Source organism: Notamacropus eugenii, chromosome 6, assembly GCF_028372415.1.
Source record: "Notamacropus eugenii isolate mMacEug1 chromosome 6, mMacEug1.pri_v2, whole genome shotgun sequence".
Lineage (NCBI taxonomy): Eukaryota > Metazoa > Chordata > Mammalia > Diprotodontia > Macropodidae > Notamacropus > Notamacropus eugenii.
Genome location: NC_092877.1, coordinates 291,227,646 through 291,244,702, shown reverse-complemented (window position 1 = coordinate 291,244,702; position 17,057 = coordinate 291,227,646). Strand labels below are relative to the sequence as shown.

Sequence of the window (17,057 nt, the reverse complement as noted above, 5' to 3'; positions counted from 1 at the left end):
TCTAGAAGGACTGACCAGGCAACGTAGGAATGAAAAGGTTGGCAGCCTAAGTTGCAGCCTTAAAAGGCAGCTGAATCTTTCTGGTAGTTATTGGAGCATCTCTTGTTGTGGTTGCTTGACTTGGCACCAAATGCCTCTTCTGTACCTACCCTCTGACCCAGTCCCTAAACTTTAGACTTCCTGGAAACCATCCTAGGTCTCCTTACTAAGGATTAGGGCAGGGTTCTTAACTTTTTTGTGTCACAGATACCTTTAGTAGTCTGGTGAAACCAATGAACTCCTCAGAATGATCTTTTTAAACACATACAATAAGGTACGTAGAACTAAAAGGAAACCAAAAGTTAGTGAAAATAAAGACATGGTTTTTTTCTCCAACCAAGTTCACAGACTCTCTTAAATCCATCCAAAAACCCATTGGTTGAACTGACCCATGTTTTAAAACCCAGGACTAGTGGTATCTTATCTGTCCCCAACCATGGATTTAGGCCTTTCCCAAGCTTGTACAAATACCAGCCCAAGGCAAGGAAGATATAAGGAGTCCTATGTATCTATAGTCCTTATATGCCAGTGATTTACCATCAATATACTTTTATTCACAGTCTGACTTTGATCTTGGCATACCAGTCCCTTAGGGACTGTTTACTGTCTGTAAACTTCAACCAAAGACTAGACCTCTTGCCACTTCCTGCCTGGCTTCTCTGATATAGATATTGTATCTATTAGAAATTCCAATAATTATCTGCTCCCTGACCTCAGCCAACCTCAGGCTCTATTCTTTTTTTTTTTTAGCCAAATATAGATAATTTATTGCTTACCACTGCAACTGTCAACCTGCACACTCCCTCCCAACTAATCTAACTTTTCTGGGTGGTATTTACATCTCAGACCCTTGAACCCTGCCAGACCCTGAGTCTCTGCCCACATTGTACCATATACATGAAACAATGCCCTTCCTTACCAACTGCATTCTGGCATCCCTCCTCTCCTTTATCTGTAGTTCAAATTCATTTCCTCCAAAAAAAGCTTCCTCTATAATTATCTGAATCTGGTTTCTCATTTGCCAGTGTATTCTTTTTTTTAATAATTAATTTAGTTTTCATTTTCAACATTCACTTCCATAAGATTTTTTAAAATTATTTTATTTGTTTTCAGTGTTTGACAATCACTTCCATATATCTTAGATTTTTTTCCTCTTCTTCTCCTTCATTCCCCCCTCCCCCCCACTCCCTCCTTGAGAATGGCATACAATCTTATATAGATTCTACATGTACATTCCTATTAAATACATGTTGCAAAGAAGAATTAAAATGAATGAGCAAAACCATAAAACAAAACTTAATTCAGAAGAAAATGGTCTGCTTCTATCTGCAATCCAATTCCATAGTTCTTTCTCTGGATGCGGAAGGCATTTTGCATCAAGAGTCCATTGGAAACTTTTTTAAGTCCTTGCATTGCAATGAAGTTCTAAGTCTACCAGAAAAATTCCTTGCACATTGTGGTTGTTGTTGTGTACAAAGTTCTGGTTCTGTTCCTTTCGCTCAGCATCAGTTCATGTAGTCTTTCCAGGCTTCTCTGAAGTCTTCCTGTTCATTGTTTCTCATAGCACAATAGTAATCCATTACATTCATATACCACAACTTGTTCAGCCATTCCCCAATTGGTGGGCATCCCCTTGATTTCCAGTTTTTGGTCACCACAAAAAGAGCTGCAATAAATATTTTGGTACATGTGGGACCCTTATTTCCATAAGATTTTGAGTTTTAAGTTTTCTCCCCCCTCTCTCCTTCCCTGCAAAATGGCTTGCAATGTGACATAGGCTCCACATACACATTCATATTAAACATATTTTCACATTAGTCATGATGTAAAGAAGAATTAGAACCAATGGGAGGAACTACGAGAAAGAAGAAACAAAAGAAAACAAGAAAAGAAAAAGAGAGCAAATAGTATCCTTCCATCTGCATTCAGACTCCAAGTTCTTTCTCTAGATGTAGATAGTATTTTCCATCATGAGTCTTTTGGAATTATCTTAGATCTCTTTGCATTGCTGAGAAGAGCTAAGTCTATCAAGGTCAGTTATCACACAATGTTGCTGTTACTGTGTATAATGTTTTCCTGATTCTGCTCATTTCACTCAGCATCATTTCATATAAGTATTTCCAGGTTTTTCTGAAGTCATCTTGCTCATCGTTTCTTATAGCACAATAATACTCTATTACATTCATATACCACAACTTGTTCAGCCATTCCCCAATTGATGGGCATCCCCTCTATTTCCAATTCTTTGCCACCACACAAAAAAGCTGCTATATTTTTATACATGTGGGTCCTTTTCCCTCTTCATGATCTCTTTGGGATACAGCCCTAGAAGTGGTATTGCTGGGTTAAAGGGTATGCACAGTTTTATAGTCCTTTGGCCTCAGGCCCATTTTTGCTTAAATGGATGCCCCTGATCTTGGACTCTTTTTAGATCCTGGCTAACAGCACTCACATTCCAGCTTTCCTTTCCCTGATAAACTGATGTCTTGGTTTTGCATTCACTTTCTAGACTTAAGCCCTCAAGGACCCACCCTTGGAATAACAGTTTCCTAGCTGTGATCCCACATTTAAACCCTTGGCTTTTACCAAAACCTTCAAGATTGTCTGAACTCTTGTTCCTAACTTTACTGGTTTGTTTTCTAATTCTGGAAGTGACCAGACTTTGCTAGCAATTTGGTTCCAGTGAATATTTACGATAGCAAGTGCTTTAAATCTTAGGTATTAGAGATTATACACCTGTTACAATTCTCAGAGATAATCTTGTCTAACACCTTATTTTATAGATGAGGAAGTAGAGGCCCAAAGAGGTTAAAAGACTTTTCCAGACTAAAGTCTGATAGAAACTAATACTCATTCTCTATATTCATTCTCCACCTCTATCCACCCACTCCAGTTCCTAAAGTTATTCTTTACTTTCTCTAAAAAGAAAAAAATCCTCACTTTGGGTCAGTTATACCAGTATCTCAAAGTCTGCTAGCCTACATATTGAAACCTTTGGTCAAATATCTATACTGGAAGTATTGCAATATTGGTCATCTCTTACTTGTAGTAGAAAAGCACCTTCTTAAGCACTTTTAAGGTCCTGGGGTGGGGGGAGGGTCTACTATAATCCCTCCCTCCTAGGAATGAAACAATAGAACTTCAGCTTTGGGGAAAAGAGAAATGAGCCCTGTATTTGGAGTTCAAATCCCTACTCTGCTATAACCATCTATATGACAATAGGGAAGTCATTTTTCTTCTCTGATCCCCCTCAGTTTTTTCATCTATAAAATGAAAGGTTTAAACTTGACTAAGGTCCCTTCCTGCCCTGATCCTGTGATTCCCCCATTCCTTCCATGCTCAGGTACTACTGGATCTCTAGTCTCTGATGACTCTATATGCATCTCTTTTTTTTTTTAATTTGTTTTCAGTGTTCTACAATCACTTCCATATATTTTAGATATTTTTCCCCTCCTTTCCCCCTCCCTGAGAGGGCTTATAATTTTATATAGGTTCTACACATATATTCCTGTTAAATACATTTTCTTTTTTCTTTTTTATTAATTTATTTAACTTTTAACATTCATTTTCACAAAATTTTGGGTTCCAAATTTTCTCCCCATTTGTCCCCTCCCCCCACCCCAAAACACCCAGCATTCTGATTGCCCCTATCACCAGTCTGCCCTCTCTTCTATCATCCCTCTCTTCCCTTGTCCCCATCTTCTCTTTTGTCCTGTAGGGCCAGATAACTTTCTATACCCCTTTACCTGTATTTCTTATTTCCTAGTAGTGGGAACAGTACTCGACAGTTGATCCTAAAACTTTGAGTTCCAACTTCTCTTCATCCCTCCCTCCGCACCGATTCCTTTTGGAAGGCAAGCAATTCAATATAGGCCATATCTGTGTAGTTTTGCAAATGACTTCCACAATAGTCGTGTTGTGTAAGACTAACTATATTTCCCTCCATCCTATCCTGCCCCCCATTGCTTCTATTCTCTCTTTTGATCCTGTCCCTCCCCAAGAGTGTTGACTTCTAATTGCTCCCTCCTCCCATTGCCCTCCCTTCCATCATCCCCCCAACCCTGCTTATCCCCTTCTCCCCCACTTTCCTGTATTGTAAGATAGGTTTTCATACCAAAATGAGTGTGCATTTTATTCCTTCCTTTAGTCGAATGTGATGAGAGTAAACTTCATGTTTTTCTCTCACCTCCCTTCTTTTTCCCTCCACTAAAAGGTCTTTTGCTTGCCTCTTTTATGAGAGATAATTTGCCCCATTCCATTTCTCCCTTTCTCCTCCCAATATATTTCTCTCTCACTGCTTGATTTCATTTTTTTAAGATATGATCCCATCCTATTCAATTCACTCTGTGCTGTGTGTGTGTGTGTGTGTGTGTGTGTGTGTGTGTGTGTGTGTGTGTGTGTAATCCCACCCACTACCCAGATACTGAAAAGTTTCAAGAGTTACAAATATTGTCTTTCCATGTAGGAATGTAAACACTTCAACTTTAGTAAGTCCCTTGTGACTTCTCTTTGCTGTTTACCTTTTCATACTTCTCTTCATTCTTGTGTTTGAAAGTCAAATTTTCTTTTCAGCTCTGGTCTTTTCATCAAGAATGCTTAAAAGTCCCCAATTTCATGGAAAGACCATTTTTTCCCCTGAAGTATTATACTCAGTTTTGCTGGGTAGGTGATTCTTGGTTTTAGTCCTAGTTCCTTTGATTTCTGGAATATGATATTCCACGCCCTTCGATCCCTTAATGTAGAAGCTGCTAGATCTTGTGTTATCCTGATTGTATTTCCACAATACTTCAATTGTTTCTTTCTAGCTGCTTGCAATATTTTCTCCTTGACCAGGGAATTCTGGAATTTGGCCACAATGTTCCTAGGAGTTTCTCTTTTTGGATCTTTTTCAGGCGGTGATCTGTGGATTCCTTGAATACTTATTTTGCCCTCTGGTTCTAGAATCTCAGGGAAGTTTTCCTTGATAATTTCATGAAAGATGATGTCTAGGCTCTTTTTCTTATCATGGCTTTCAGGTAGTCCCATAATTTTTTAATTGTCTCTCCTGGATCTATTTTCCAGGTCAGTTGTTTTTCCAATGAGATATTTCACATTATCTTCCATTTTTTCATTCTTTTGGTTTTGTTTTGTGATTTCTTGGTTTCTCACAAAGTCCTTAGCCTCCATCTGTTCCATTCCAATTTTGAAAGAACTATTTTCTTCAGTGAGCTTTTGAACCTCCTTTTCCATTTGGCTAATTCTATTTTTGAAAGCATTCTTCTCCTCATTGGCTTTCTGAACCTCTTTTGCCACTTGAGTTAGCCTATTTTTCAAGGTGTTACTTTCTTCAGCATTTTTTTGGGTCTCCTTTAGCAAGGTGTTGACCTGCTTCTCATACTTTTCTTTCATCTCTCTCATTTCTCTTCCCAGTTTTTCCTCCACCTCTCTAACTTGATTTTCAAAATCCTTTTTGAGCTCTTCCATGGTCTGAGCCCATGGTATATTTATTTTGGATGTGTGGGATACAGAAGCCTTGACTTCCTGTGTCTTTCCCTGATGGTAAGCATTGTTCTTCCTCATCTGAAAGGAAGGGAGGAATTATCTGTTCACCAAGAAAGTAACCTTCTATAGTCTTATTTTTTTTCCCTTTTCTGGGCATTTTCCCAGCCAGTGACTTTACTTCTGAGTTTTCTTTCTACCCCCACCTCGCCTCCAGATCCGCTCAGCCAGCGTGTGGGGTCTGAGATTCAAATGCTGCTTCCCAGCCTCAGGGCTTTGGGCGGGGGCAGGGCTGCTATTCAGTGTGAGATTAAGTTCAGGTGCTCAGGTGGGGGCAGGGCCACCACATGGGATTCAGTTCCCTCAAGGGGTTTATGTTGAGACCTTCAACAATGGATCCGGGCTCCTGCCTGCTTGGGGAGCCCCTCTCTGCTGCTGCCCCCACCGCTGCCTCCCAAGGGGGCCCGAGCCACGGGGACACCCCACTCCCCTGTCAGGCACCCAAAAAGACTCTCTCACCAACCCTTGTCACCTATGGGTGCAGGGACCTGCGCGGCAGCTGGAGATTCCGTCCCTGAAGCCTGCTCGGATCTGCTCGGATCTGTTCCTCTCGGCACCGCGTGGCCAAGGCAGGGCTGGGCTCTGCTCCAGGTCCAGTGCACAACGGACCTTTCGTGTCAGGTTTTCAGGGCTCTCTGGAACAGAAATCTCATCCGCTCCATCGTTCTGTGGCTTCTGCTGCTCCAGAATTTGTTGGGAGTTCTTCTTTACAGATATTTTATGGGCTGTGGGTTTGGAGCTAGCATATGTGTGTCTTTCTACTCCGCCATCTTGGCTCCTCCCCCAATACATTTTCACCTTAGTCATGTTGCATAGAAGAATTAAAATGAATGGGAGAAATCATAAAATACAACAAAACATAATACAAAAGAAAATGATCTGCTTTATTCTGTGATCAAATTGCATAATTCTTTCTCTGGATGTGGAAGACATTTTGCCTTAGGAGACCATTGGGAAATTTTTTAAGTCCTTGCATTGCAATGAAGTACTAAGTCTACCAGAAAATTCCTTGCGCTCTGTGGTTGTTGCTGTGTACAAAGTTCTCCTGGTTCTGCTCCTTTCACTCAGCATCAGATCATATAAGTCTTTCTAGGCCTCTCAAGTCTTCCTGTTCATCGTTTCTCATAGCACAATAGTATTCTGTTACATTCATATACCACAGCTTGTTTAGCCACTCCCCCATTGATGGGCATCCCCTTGATTTCCAGTTTTTGGCCACCACAAAGAGATGTGCTATAAATATTTTGTACATGTGGGACCCTTTCCCATTTTTATGATCTCTTGGAGATACACTGACTCTTTGTTCTTACGTATAATATACAGACAGGCTAAAATGTTTGTTTAGGCTTAAGCAAGTTGGAAAGATTAATTAAAAAATGTTTTGGGGCAGTTAGGTAGTACAGTGGATAGAGCACTGGCCCTGGAGTCAGAGGGACCTGAATTCAAATGTGACACTTACTAGCTGTGTGTCCCTGGGCAAGTCACTTAACCCTGATGGCCTCCAAAAAAAACCTCTGTTTTTAAAAAAAGATTAGTTAAACTTTTAGGTTTATAATTCCTTTTTCTAGTGCCCTGCTTTAATATCTTAGATAATTAAGAGTTAATTATTTCTAAGTTCCTTTCATTTTTTACCATTAGGATGCAGAATTTGAAGAAAGTCCATTTGGTCTTTGAAAATTAACTCATTTATTATAATAAGTTTTTCTTTTCTCATTGCTAACTAAACTGTTGGCACCACTTTCCTAGACAGTGCATAAGAAAGGTTAACAAAGTTACTTTTCACCAAATCTCCTTTTTTAGATTTCTTACCCCAAATTTTCAAATTTTCATAGCTCTCATCTAATTTTTTTCATTCCAAAGTCATCTGTTCCTGGCTATAGTATTTGAGATAAACTTTCCCTTCTGGAGATGATCTTTATCTCATTTCAATGTGTGTCCTAGAGAATTCTGGATTGTAAGAGTGTATTTAGGTGACTTCTGGGAGTCTCCTCTCTTTGTAAATAACTGAGCTAGTCAGTGAGTCAGTTTGCACCTGAGTAAATAGGAATAGATGTCACTGAACTTTAGGTGATTCACAGGCAAGAACCAGCAAGGGTCAACTAACATGAAACAGAACTTGAAGGATGAATCAAGGAAAGGTCATTCTTCTTGAATTTTTTAAAGAAAATGTTGAAGGGAGCATGCAAAATGTAGAAGATTTTCAATTAACTACATGCCTATGGCAGGCAAGACTGTGCCTGTGATCCCACCTTCTAACAGCATGGTAGGTAGAATCTAGGGCAGGAGTTCTTAGCCTTTTTTGTGTGCAATGGACCCCTTTGGCAGCTTGGTAAAGCTTATGGACTTCTCAGAATAATGCTTGTTTTTCAATTTTTAATGGAAGGAAATGCTAAATTTCAGCTGGAGTTTAGTAAAAATAAAGACATAATTTTTTCCTATCCACATGAATGAACTCCCCTGAAATTTATCCACTGGGAAGACTAATGCATTAGTCTCCAGGCTAAGAGCTTTTGATTAAGGTACTAGTTCAGAACAATAAAGGGGAAACCTTAGTTCCCCAGTCAGAATAGTGCTAGCAACAAATTATCAGTATGCTTAGAAAAAGGAAACTAAATCATGCAAAAAATGGGATGTCCTGGATCCAGAGGAACCTTCAGCAAAAAGGTCACTGCTAGGTCAGTGCCAGCAAGCGATAAAAAGGGCAAGAGCAGGAGAAGTAGGTGCATAGTGAAACGTGGCACTCTTGAAGATGAGAGAAGAAAAGATGCCAATGATGGTTGGGCTCAGGCACTGAGATCTGGGTTAGATGAAGATCCATTCAAACATACACCATCCAGAATGTCTGTGTCTCAGAATTTTATGTGCTAGAGATTCTTTTCATACTTTTCCCCCTTATTTTCTCCTACATTGGTCCTTTAGTTACAAATCTTTTTTGTGTGTGTGTAACTTTAACTGCTTGATATTACCTTACAAAAAGAGGATTTTTCTTTTTTTAAGTAAATTTTTATGAATATCTTTTGTTTTTACATTACATAATTTTCCCCTGTATCCATCCCCCTCCTAGAGAAGTATCCTATATAACATAAAGTATATTTTTACAAAGAAAAGAGGAAAAAAAATCAGCAAATAAAATCTTTGGTGCATTACTGTTTTGGTGTGATCTGAATGATCATGATCAGAGAAAATGTCTCAAAATCAATACATTAAAAAAATATGCATTGTTCCATAGCTGTGGACCTCCCACTTCTGCAAGAAGGTCAGGGAGGTATTTTCTCCAATCTCTTCATTAGAGCCAAGCTTGTTCTTTGTAATTTTTGCAGCATTCACTTTGGTTGTTTTGTGGCGGTGGTTTTTCCATGTCCATTGTTTTAGCCATTGTGAATACTATTATCTTGGCTCTGCTTACTTCCCTCTGCATTAGTTTATGGAGATCTCTACAGTCATCACAGTCATCATTTCTTACAGTATAGTAATTATTCCCAAACATTCATGTCCATCAGCTCATTTAGCCATTCCCCAATTGATGGGCATCTACTTTGCTTTCATTTTTTGCTAGAAAGTTTTCTTGCCTTGGTAGGAGAGATCATAAGATATGAGAGGGTCCCTGGTGCTCAGTCAATTCAGGGAAGCATCTGACAAGTGGAACCTTCATTGTGAAAATGTAGATATGTGTCTTCCCTGTTCCTGCATGGGGATTCTATGATAGGATTTATGCTTGGCTCTTTCTTTGTTTCCACTGGGCCACTGAGGGATTTTTAGGTGCATGTTGATTCCAGCCAAAGGCCTTTTTTCCCCTTTTCTTCTTTTTCATTTTTTAGAATCTTAGAGATTTGTTCCCATTGGCCCCAGAAGACAGAACTAAGAGAAATGGGTAGAAGCTGATAAAGGAACAGATTTTAGTTCTGTAGAAGAAAACACTTTCTAACAACTGAAGCTATCTGAAAGTGGGATGGGCTCTTTGAAGAGGTAACAGGTTCCCTGTCACTGGAGGTCTTTACATTAAAGCTGGATGCTCACTTGTGGGGCTTCTGTACAAGGAATTTCTGGCTTTGGAGGTTCCTAGGAGTTGGAAAGGACCCCAGAGGTCATAGGATTTAGAGCTAAAAGGCACCTTTAGAGATCATCTGGTCTAATTACTTCATTTTATACATGAGGAACTCTGTGCCCACAAAGGTGAACTGACTTGCCCCAGAGTTGTTCAGGTAGAATGTAATGGAGCCAGGATTTGAAATCAGGTCCTTTAATTTGAATTATACTTTCCATTCCAGAATTTTCTAGTCCAGCACAGCACACTTAATATGAGTTCACGTGGCCATTGTTCACTTCCAGGGTGTCTGATTTTTCAGGACTAGTAGTTGAATGCCAGCAAGAACGATCACAGATCCAAAATAAAGACACAGCTTTGCGTGTGTTAAGAGCTAAACTCTACCAGCAGACTGTTGAGAGAGAACAAAATAAAAGACAGAGTGTTCGAAAACTGCAGGTAAGATAGTTTTCTTCCTACTGCATAAAAATTAAATATTTAAATGTTTATCAAATGTAATACTTTTCCCATATTAAATGTTAATGTCATTCTCTGTTAACAGGAAATTGTCCATTTGTAAACAGGCTAAATGGATAATAATATTATATATTATACTACATAAATAGTATATTATATTGTACTATATGCAACTTATATATAGTAATAGCAGCTAACATTTCTATTTGGGCAACGGGTAAATATCAGGTCTGAAGTCAAGAGGACCTGAGTCCAGTCTTCAGCCACTAGTTGTGTGACCCTGGGCAAGTCACTTAAGTCTGTTTGCCTCAAGTTTTCTCATCTGTAAAATGAGCTAGAAAAGGAAATGCAAACCACTTCAGTATTTTTGCCAAGAAAATCCCAAATGGGAACACACAGAGTTGGACATAACTGAAATGACTGAACAAAAACAAACCCTTCAGTTTTGCCTAGGATTAAAAGCTCTGCTTTCATCCAAAGGTGTGCACAAAAGCACACAAAAATGTGCTTCTTTGCTGAATACTTGTTTTCATCTAGACTGTGTTGCCTTTCTCTGAGCTAGGTTATTTCTTAGCTGTCCAGAATCATATCTGTATTTCTGTTAGTTTCATTATTAGGAAGATCTTCAATGTAATGCACTTCTCACAGTAGCAGAAGTAAGCTGGCTACTTTCTCAAACTGATTTCTCCCTCCTTAAGATGAAGTTTTTACTACCAGAGGATGAATTTATTTCTGGCACAATTTCATTCTGGCACAATAAAGATTTTGAAAGATGTAGAGGGGTTGATGATTAGTAGAGGGGAGTGCCCCTGCTGATGAAATCATAATTTCTTTTAGTATTTAAAATGGAAGTTTCTGCAAATGTGTTTGCAGAAAAATTAAATTATTATTTTAAATAGAAAAAAAGAGTTGCTACCCATTCGTTGTTTTGGGGATGTAGGGAGGAAAGGTCAAGTTAGTAGGGTTGGGTTTTAATTCCAATTCTCCCACAACCATGATAGGTGTTTGTGACATTGGGTAATTGATTTACTGTCACTAAACCTCAGTTTCCTCATGTGCAAAATTAATAGGCTGAATTAGGTGACTTCTAAGGTCAATTCAAGATTTAAGATTTGGGGTTTTAATGCATCTCTTTAAGAGCAAATTAAGCTTTTTGCAACTGAAAATCAGTTACAAGGACTAGGCAAGTTACAGCACATGTAGGTGAAAATGATATAAAACAATATAATTAAGACATCGATTACTTGATTGAATACAAGATATTGTTGTTACACAGGTGGGAACAAGAGCTCAGTCAGAAAGAATTCGGACATATAATTTCACCCAGGACAGAGTCACTGACCATAGAATCTCTTATGAAGCTCGAGATATTAAGGTATTTCCTCTGATCTTGCTTTATCTACTCTTCATTTCCAATTAAGAAGCAAATCATTTCATATGGTTGTATTCTAAATATTAATAAATGATCTGGAGACAATATGCTAGTCTACATTTGTCAGTCCCCCAAAATTTGTAAATGCTTTCTTTCATTAGTCTACCATTAGCCTTACCATTAACAAGCCTTTCTTTGGAGATGTTAGAAGACTCAGTCAAAACTTACACAGATGCCTTTTGTTTTGGTCTAAGACTGGGTCTCCCATTTCCCCAGGTTACAAATGCAGTGGCCATTCATGCGCCTCTTCAATGCCAATTAGTTAGGAAGTTTTAACCTGCCCCATTTTTCTGACCTGGACAAGTACACCTCTTCTTAGGCAACTTGGAGGTCCTGTTTCCTGTGGGTCATTGTGTTAGTTCTGGACACCTGACCTCAAGTGATTCATCAGACAGCCTCTGGAGGCAGCTGCAGGAATTATGGGTGTGCATCACCATACCTGACTAGGTCCCTCATTTTAAAATATCATTGCTCTTGTTTAAAAAAAAAAAAGGTTCTTGACTTTGTATGTCAGTATCTAGCCAGGTCATCTTTGTTTTACTTCTTTACTGTCCATTATGAGAACAGAACAGTGTGTGAATCTTTCCTCAGATGCTGTAGTAATGCTGAACAGCACAGGTCTCAAAAGGTTCTGACAATATAGTTAGGACTCAAAGTTAAAGAGCTCTCCTCTGGAAAGCATCATAGATACTCGAATACAAATTGTAATGCACAGATGGTTTTTTTTTGTCTACTGAGTGAACTAGTAGACTGCTGAAAGGGGGGAGATGGATACACTAACAAGGATACATTCTTTCCTTGTAACAATCTAACCATCCTCTTTTTGTTTTCATAAGTACCTTTCTCACTACTCTGCTTTACCTGCTCTTACCAAAAGTGATTTGTAAGAAACATATCTTGTCTTTTGTGACTCTCTTTGCTTAGGAGATATGTGTATATGTGTGTGCATGTATATGTATACTCACACAGTACATGCATATTATATAATATGCATATATATTTCAAAGTCCATACTCTGAAGATGATATACATGTGTGTGTTGTGTGTGATCAGTGGAAATGTGAGGCACACATGTCCATCTCCTGCTGATGGTATAGGCCATACTCTTGAGTGAATAAACTGCAGTTTATCTGTGTGCATCCCATGATGGCATATTTGGGTATTAGCCAGTAAGGACACAGAAAATTCTTGCAACAAACCCATGACTTGTTTAAGGTCATTCATTGAATAGTAAATGCTCTTGGAGTAAGAGATTTGGCCTCTGTCTCCCAATCCATTCTTAAATTCAGCAGCCACAGAAGATTTATAAAGTAATTTTGAAATCTTCTGATTGAAACAAGCCATGCAAATCCAAGTTGACTTATTCTGCAAATTCAGTTTATAAAAAATTAAGTGCCTACTATGTGCAACAGATTGTACATTCACAGGGTTGTTGGATCAAATGAGACAATATATGTAAAGAGTATCACAAACCATAAGGTTTTATTATTATCTATTTATATATCTGAATTTAAATGATAGACAATGGTGGTCTCACACTGGAAAAAGTTTAAACATATAGGTTTAAAAGTGGGTGTGTGGTTGAGGGGAGACTGCAAACAATGGCCCTTTTAGAATAGAGGTAGAGTGGAAGTAATCTTGAGAAATTTAAGATAGAAAGACATTTTTGGTACAAGTGAATATAAAGGTTTAGGTTTATTCAGAGGCAGAATCATAGAATGTTAAAAATCATTTTCTAGATAAGGAAGCTGAGAGCCAGAGAAGTTAAATTACTTGTCCAAAGTTACATAGGTATTTGGAAGCAGAAAGAACCCAAGTGTTCTGAGCCTTATAGCCTGCTATCTGCCGCCTTGAGCCAGCAGCAACTAATCCTCAGCTTTGCAAGTTACATTTTATTTTTTCCACTTAGTGAAGGCTTTGGAATCTTGATAGACTAACCAACATCAGGGAAAACTGACTGATAAACTAGAGCTAGACTGCCAGTTTATAATTTTTAAGTACTTAGAATTCAGATTGGATTTTAAGAACTACTTAGAATCTTTTCTGTAATTTTACAGAGGTGTAGTCAACTTTATTCATAATTTCTTCATTTTATGTGACAACACAGGTTAAAAAAAAAAGAACCAAATTTGTCACTTGACTCTTCTCTTTGATTTTTATATTTTTTCTGTTCACCAGCTCTTCATAAATAACTCTATCTTGCAGAATAATTACTATTTATTTCTTTTGTCAGGAATTTTTATGTGGTGGGAGACCTCTGGATATACTGATCCAAAGACTGCTAGTGTCAGCAAATGAAGAAGCCCTTGTTGAAATTTTGAATGATCATGTTAAATCTTCTGAATAAAGGAAGTGAAATGGATGCTGTTAGAAAAATAAATAAAAGACTGAAACTTGGGTTGCTTTGTTCAGTTCAGCTTTTTTTTTTCAGTCATGTCCAGTACTTTGTGACCCCATTTGAGCTTTTCTTGGCAAAGATACTGGAGAGGATTGTCATTTCCTTTTATAGCTCATTTTACAGATGAGGAAACTAAGGCAAACTGGGCTAAGTGACTTGACCAGGGTCACAGAAGTAGTAAATATTTCAAAACACATTTGAACTCAGGAAGAGTGGTCTTCCTGATTCCAGGCTTGGCACTCTATCCATTGTGCCAAATAGCTATCCTAGTAGGTTGCTTTAGTCAAGTCCTACTGAAATATTCAGAGAAAATGTAGCTAAAAGACCATTTTATTTCTGTCTTTTTTTTTTTTTTTTGGATCCAGTTACACTTTGAAATCATTTCCTGCATTTGACATTAGAATTACTAGGAAGCTTAATCTATGTCTTTAATAATCATTTTAATATAATTTCGCACATCCTTATTAAGCTGTTGCTAAAATGTTGAGACAACAATGCTAGGAAATACAGGCAATAAATACCAAATAAAATATGGGCACTACCTTTATTTTATTCCTAGCTGGTGCCCCTTCATCTAACTCTTCCTCCTCCAAACTTTCCTATTTCTGTTGAGGGCACCAGTTATCTCCCATTCAAAGTCTCAGCTTTCTCTTCTGTAAAATGGGGATAACTGCCTTACTATAAGGCAGCTAGGTAGAGAGCGCACTGATAGTGGAGGCAGGAATACCTAAGTTCAATTCCCACTTCAGACACTTACTAGGTGTGGCCTTGGGCAAGTCACAATCTCTCTCAACTCTAAAATGGGGATAATAATAGGACCTACCTCCTAGTGTTGTGAGGTTCAAATGAAATATTATATAAGCACTTAGCACAATGCCTGGCACATAGCAGATGATATATAAATGTTACTTGTATTGTTTATACAAATTGCTTTGTCAAATGTTAATATGCTGAATATCATTTGAATGATCATGACTGCTTCCAGTCTTTTTGGTCTCCAATCTAGCTTCCACACAACTGAGAAAATAAGCTTCCTAAGACCTAGATCTGCCCATATTTTAAATTTTTTGTCCTTGTATGCCAAGGGCATAGCATAGTGACTTGGACATAGAAAGCACTCAATCAATATCTGTTTGTTGATCACTCACAACTCTTTAACTTGTCATTTAAGGCCCTTCATGATTTTGTTCTTAATTTGATTTTTTTAAAGTGTTTTAAAGAAATTTTGTTCCTGTAAATTATGTTGATAATTTTTTTTATTTACCACCTCAGATATTCACAAGGCATAGGGACTGGGCCTATGACTTCTTTGGGAGATGTTCCAATAGGAACCTTCTCTGCAATTTAGAGTCTTAGGGTTGTCTGGAAAACTGAGAGATTGTGATTAACCCAGGGTCACACAACCAATGTGTGCCTAAAGTGGGACTTGCTGGGTCTCAGGATTACAGGTCAACTCTCTGTACACTATGCTATAATACTTCTCCTATTTATACACACCTTTTGAAATTTCCATTTGAATTTGTCTGAAAGGATTTTTTTTATGCCCTACTATATTTTAGAGGAAGGTCTCTACCATGTAAAGTCTTGGAAAAACTCTAAATATTAGGTTTTCAATCAACAAAGTTTTAGGTTGACTTTTTTCCAAGCCTGTCAGATGGAGGATACTTATGTAAACTGGAGACAACAAAATAAATTTCTAAAAGCCTAAGCTTCATACAAACAATGCAAAACCTTCAGGATATCACAGGGAAATATGCTTTTATTTTAAAAGTAAACCTTGAAAGTTTTTTATGATAAAAGAAGAGGAGACTGAAACAATGTGAATGACTGCCCGGTATTTTGAAATACATTTGTAAAAAGTTAGTATGAAGATCTAAAAGATCTACTTTTAAAGGTGCACAACAGTTTGAGAAGCAATGTACCTAAGACTAAATTATATGAAAACAGGAATTAGGAACTTTAAAAAAAGCAACCATCCTTTTTTTTTCTGGCATGCAAAATATGAATGTTAGTTTCTCTATGGACTCCACACTCAAGGGGATTAAGGAACTAAGTCCCATTGGAGGCTGAAGGAATAATTAAAAATTTCTGACATTTATATAATGCTGTGCTAAGTGCTTTACAAGTATTATCTCATGTCATGCTAACAACAACCCTGGGATACAGGTGGCATTATTATCCCCATTTTAATAAAGAGGGAACTGAGACAAACAAGAGGTTAAGCGACTTGCCCACCTTCACACAGCTAATCAGCGGCTGAGACTGAATTTGAACTCAGGTTTTCCTAACTCCGGGTACAACGGGCTTTATAATTTCAACCACCGGACTTAGTTTTTATAACCAAAAGGAGTTTGTAGCTGTGAATAAATGATGGAGGGCTTGAGTGCTACAGCAATCTGTAGCAGACTCAGAGACATTTTAAAAAATTCAGGCTTTCATCACCTGTTTCCCATATTAAACACTCCCTCAATTGTCACTAAGTTTACACTTAAATGAGCATTCTTAGTTATCTCGTATCACAAATCAGGCACGGGCTTCTAAATACTGTACATGTGTTCTCCATGGGAATTTTACTAGCTTCCCACAGTGGAATTCAGAATTTTTCAAAATAAATTCTACAATGTTTCCATTAAATTACAAGAACTCTTCAGTATCCAAGGAAATCATTAAGCAGCTGCATCTGGGAGGCGAGGGAGGAGTTCCTAAAGCTTCGCTGCCATTTCTCCTATCTAAGTCCATTAAAGCCCGGATCATCAATCATCGTCCTTGACCCCAGAGAAGGAAGAAGAATCTGAATACCGAGCGACTAACGTTAGAAATAGTCACCAAACTCCTTAGGAGATTTTTGGAGTATATCCTTAAAGACACCGATTTTTTTTTATTTTGATTGATACTTTCTGTGGTGACGTCATACCTAATGCCAGCCCTTCCCCACCCAGCGGACCCTCCCTTGGTTTAAAAAGAAAATGTTTTTTGAGAGAAAAATAAATTGCCAAATAGAATCTGGTAGTATATGCAATATTCCACACCTAGCGTTCCCCACCTCTGCATTAAGAAAAAAAACTACTTTTAAATTGCGGTTATAACCAAATTACGGGCCCAATGTGGCGGGTACCTCCTTTTCCACAAACTGCCAACACAATGAAACG

General features: G+C 38.1%; 1 protein-coding gene across 2 annotated transcripts in view; it reads left to right on the top strand.

Moving 5' to 3' along the window:
* Nucleotides 1-13,908, top strand: part of MTRF1 (mitochondrial translation release factor 1) — a 31,506-nt gene extending 17,598 nt beyond the window's left edge. For both annotated transcript variants that reach the window (XM_072617114.1, XM_072617115.1), the window contains exons 8-10: nucleotides 9,924-10,060; nucleotides 11,355-11,453; nucleotides 13,744-13,908. In XM_072617114.1, the coding sequence (XP_072473215.1) occupies nucleotides 9,924-10,060; nucleotides 11,355-11,453; nucleotides 13,744-13,857 (350 nt within the window). In that variant the 3' untranslated portion in view covers nucleotides 13,858-13,908. The remainder of the gene's footprint in view (nucleotides 1-9,923; nucleotides 10,061-11,354; nucleotides 11,454-13,743) is intronic.
* The last annotated feature ends 3,149 nt before the right edge of the window (nucleotides 13,909-17,057 follow it).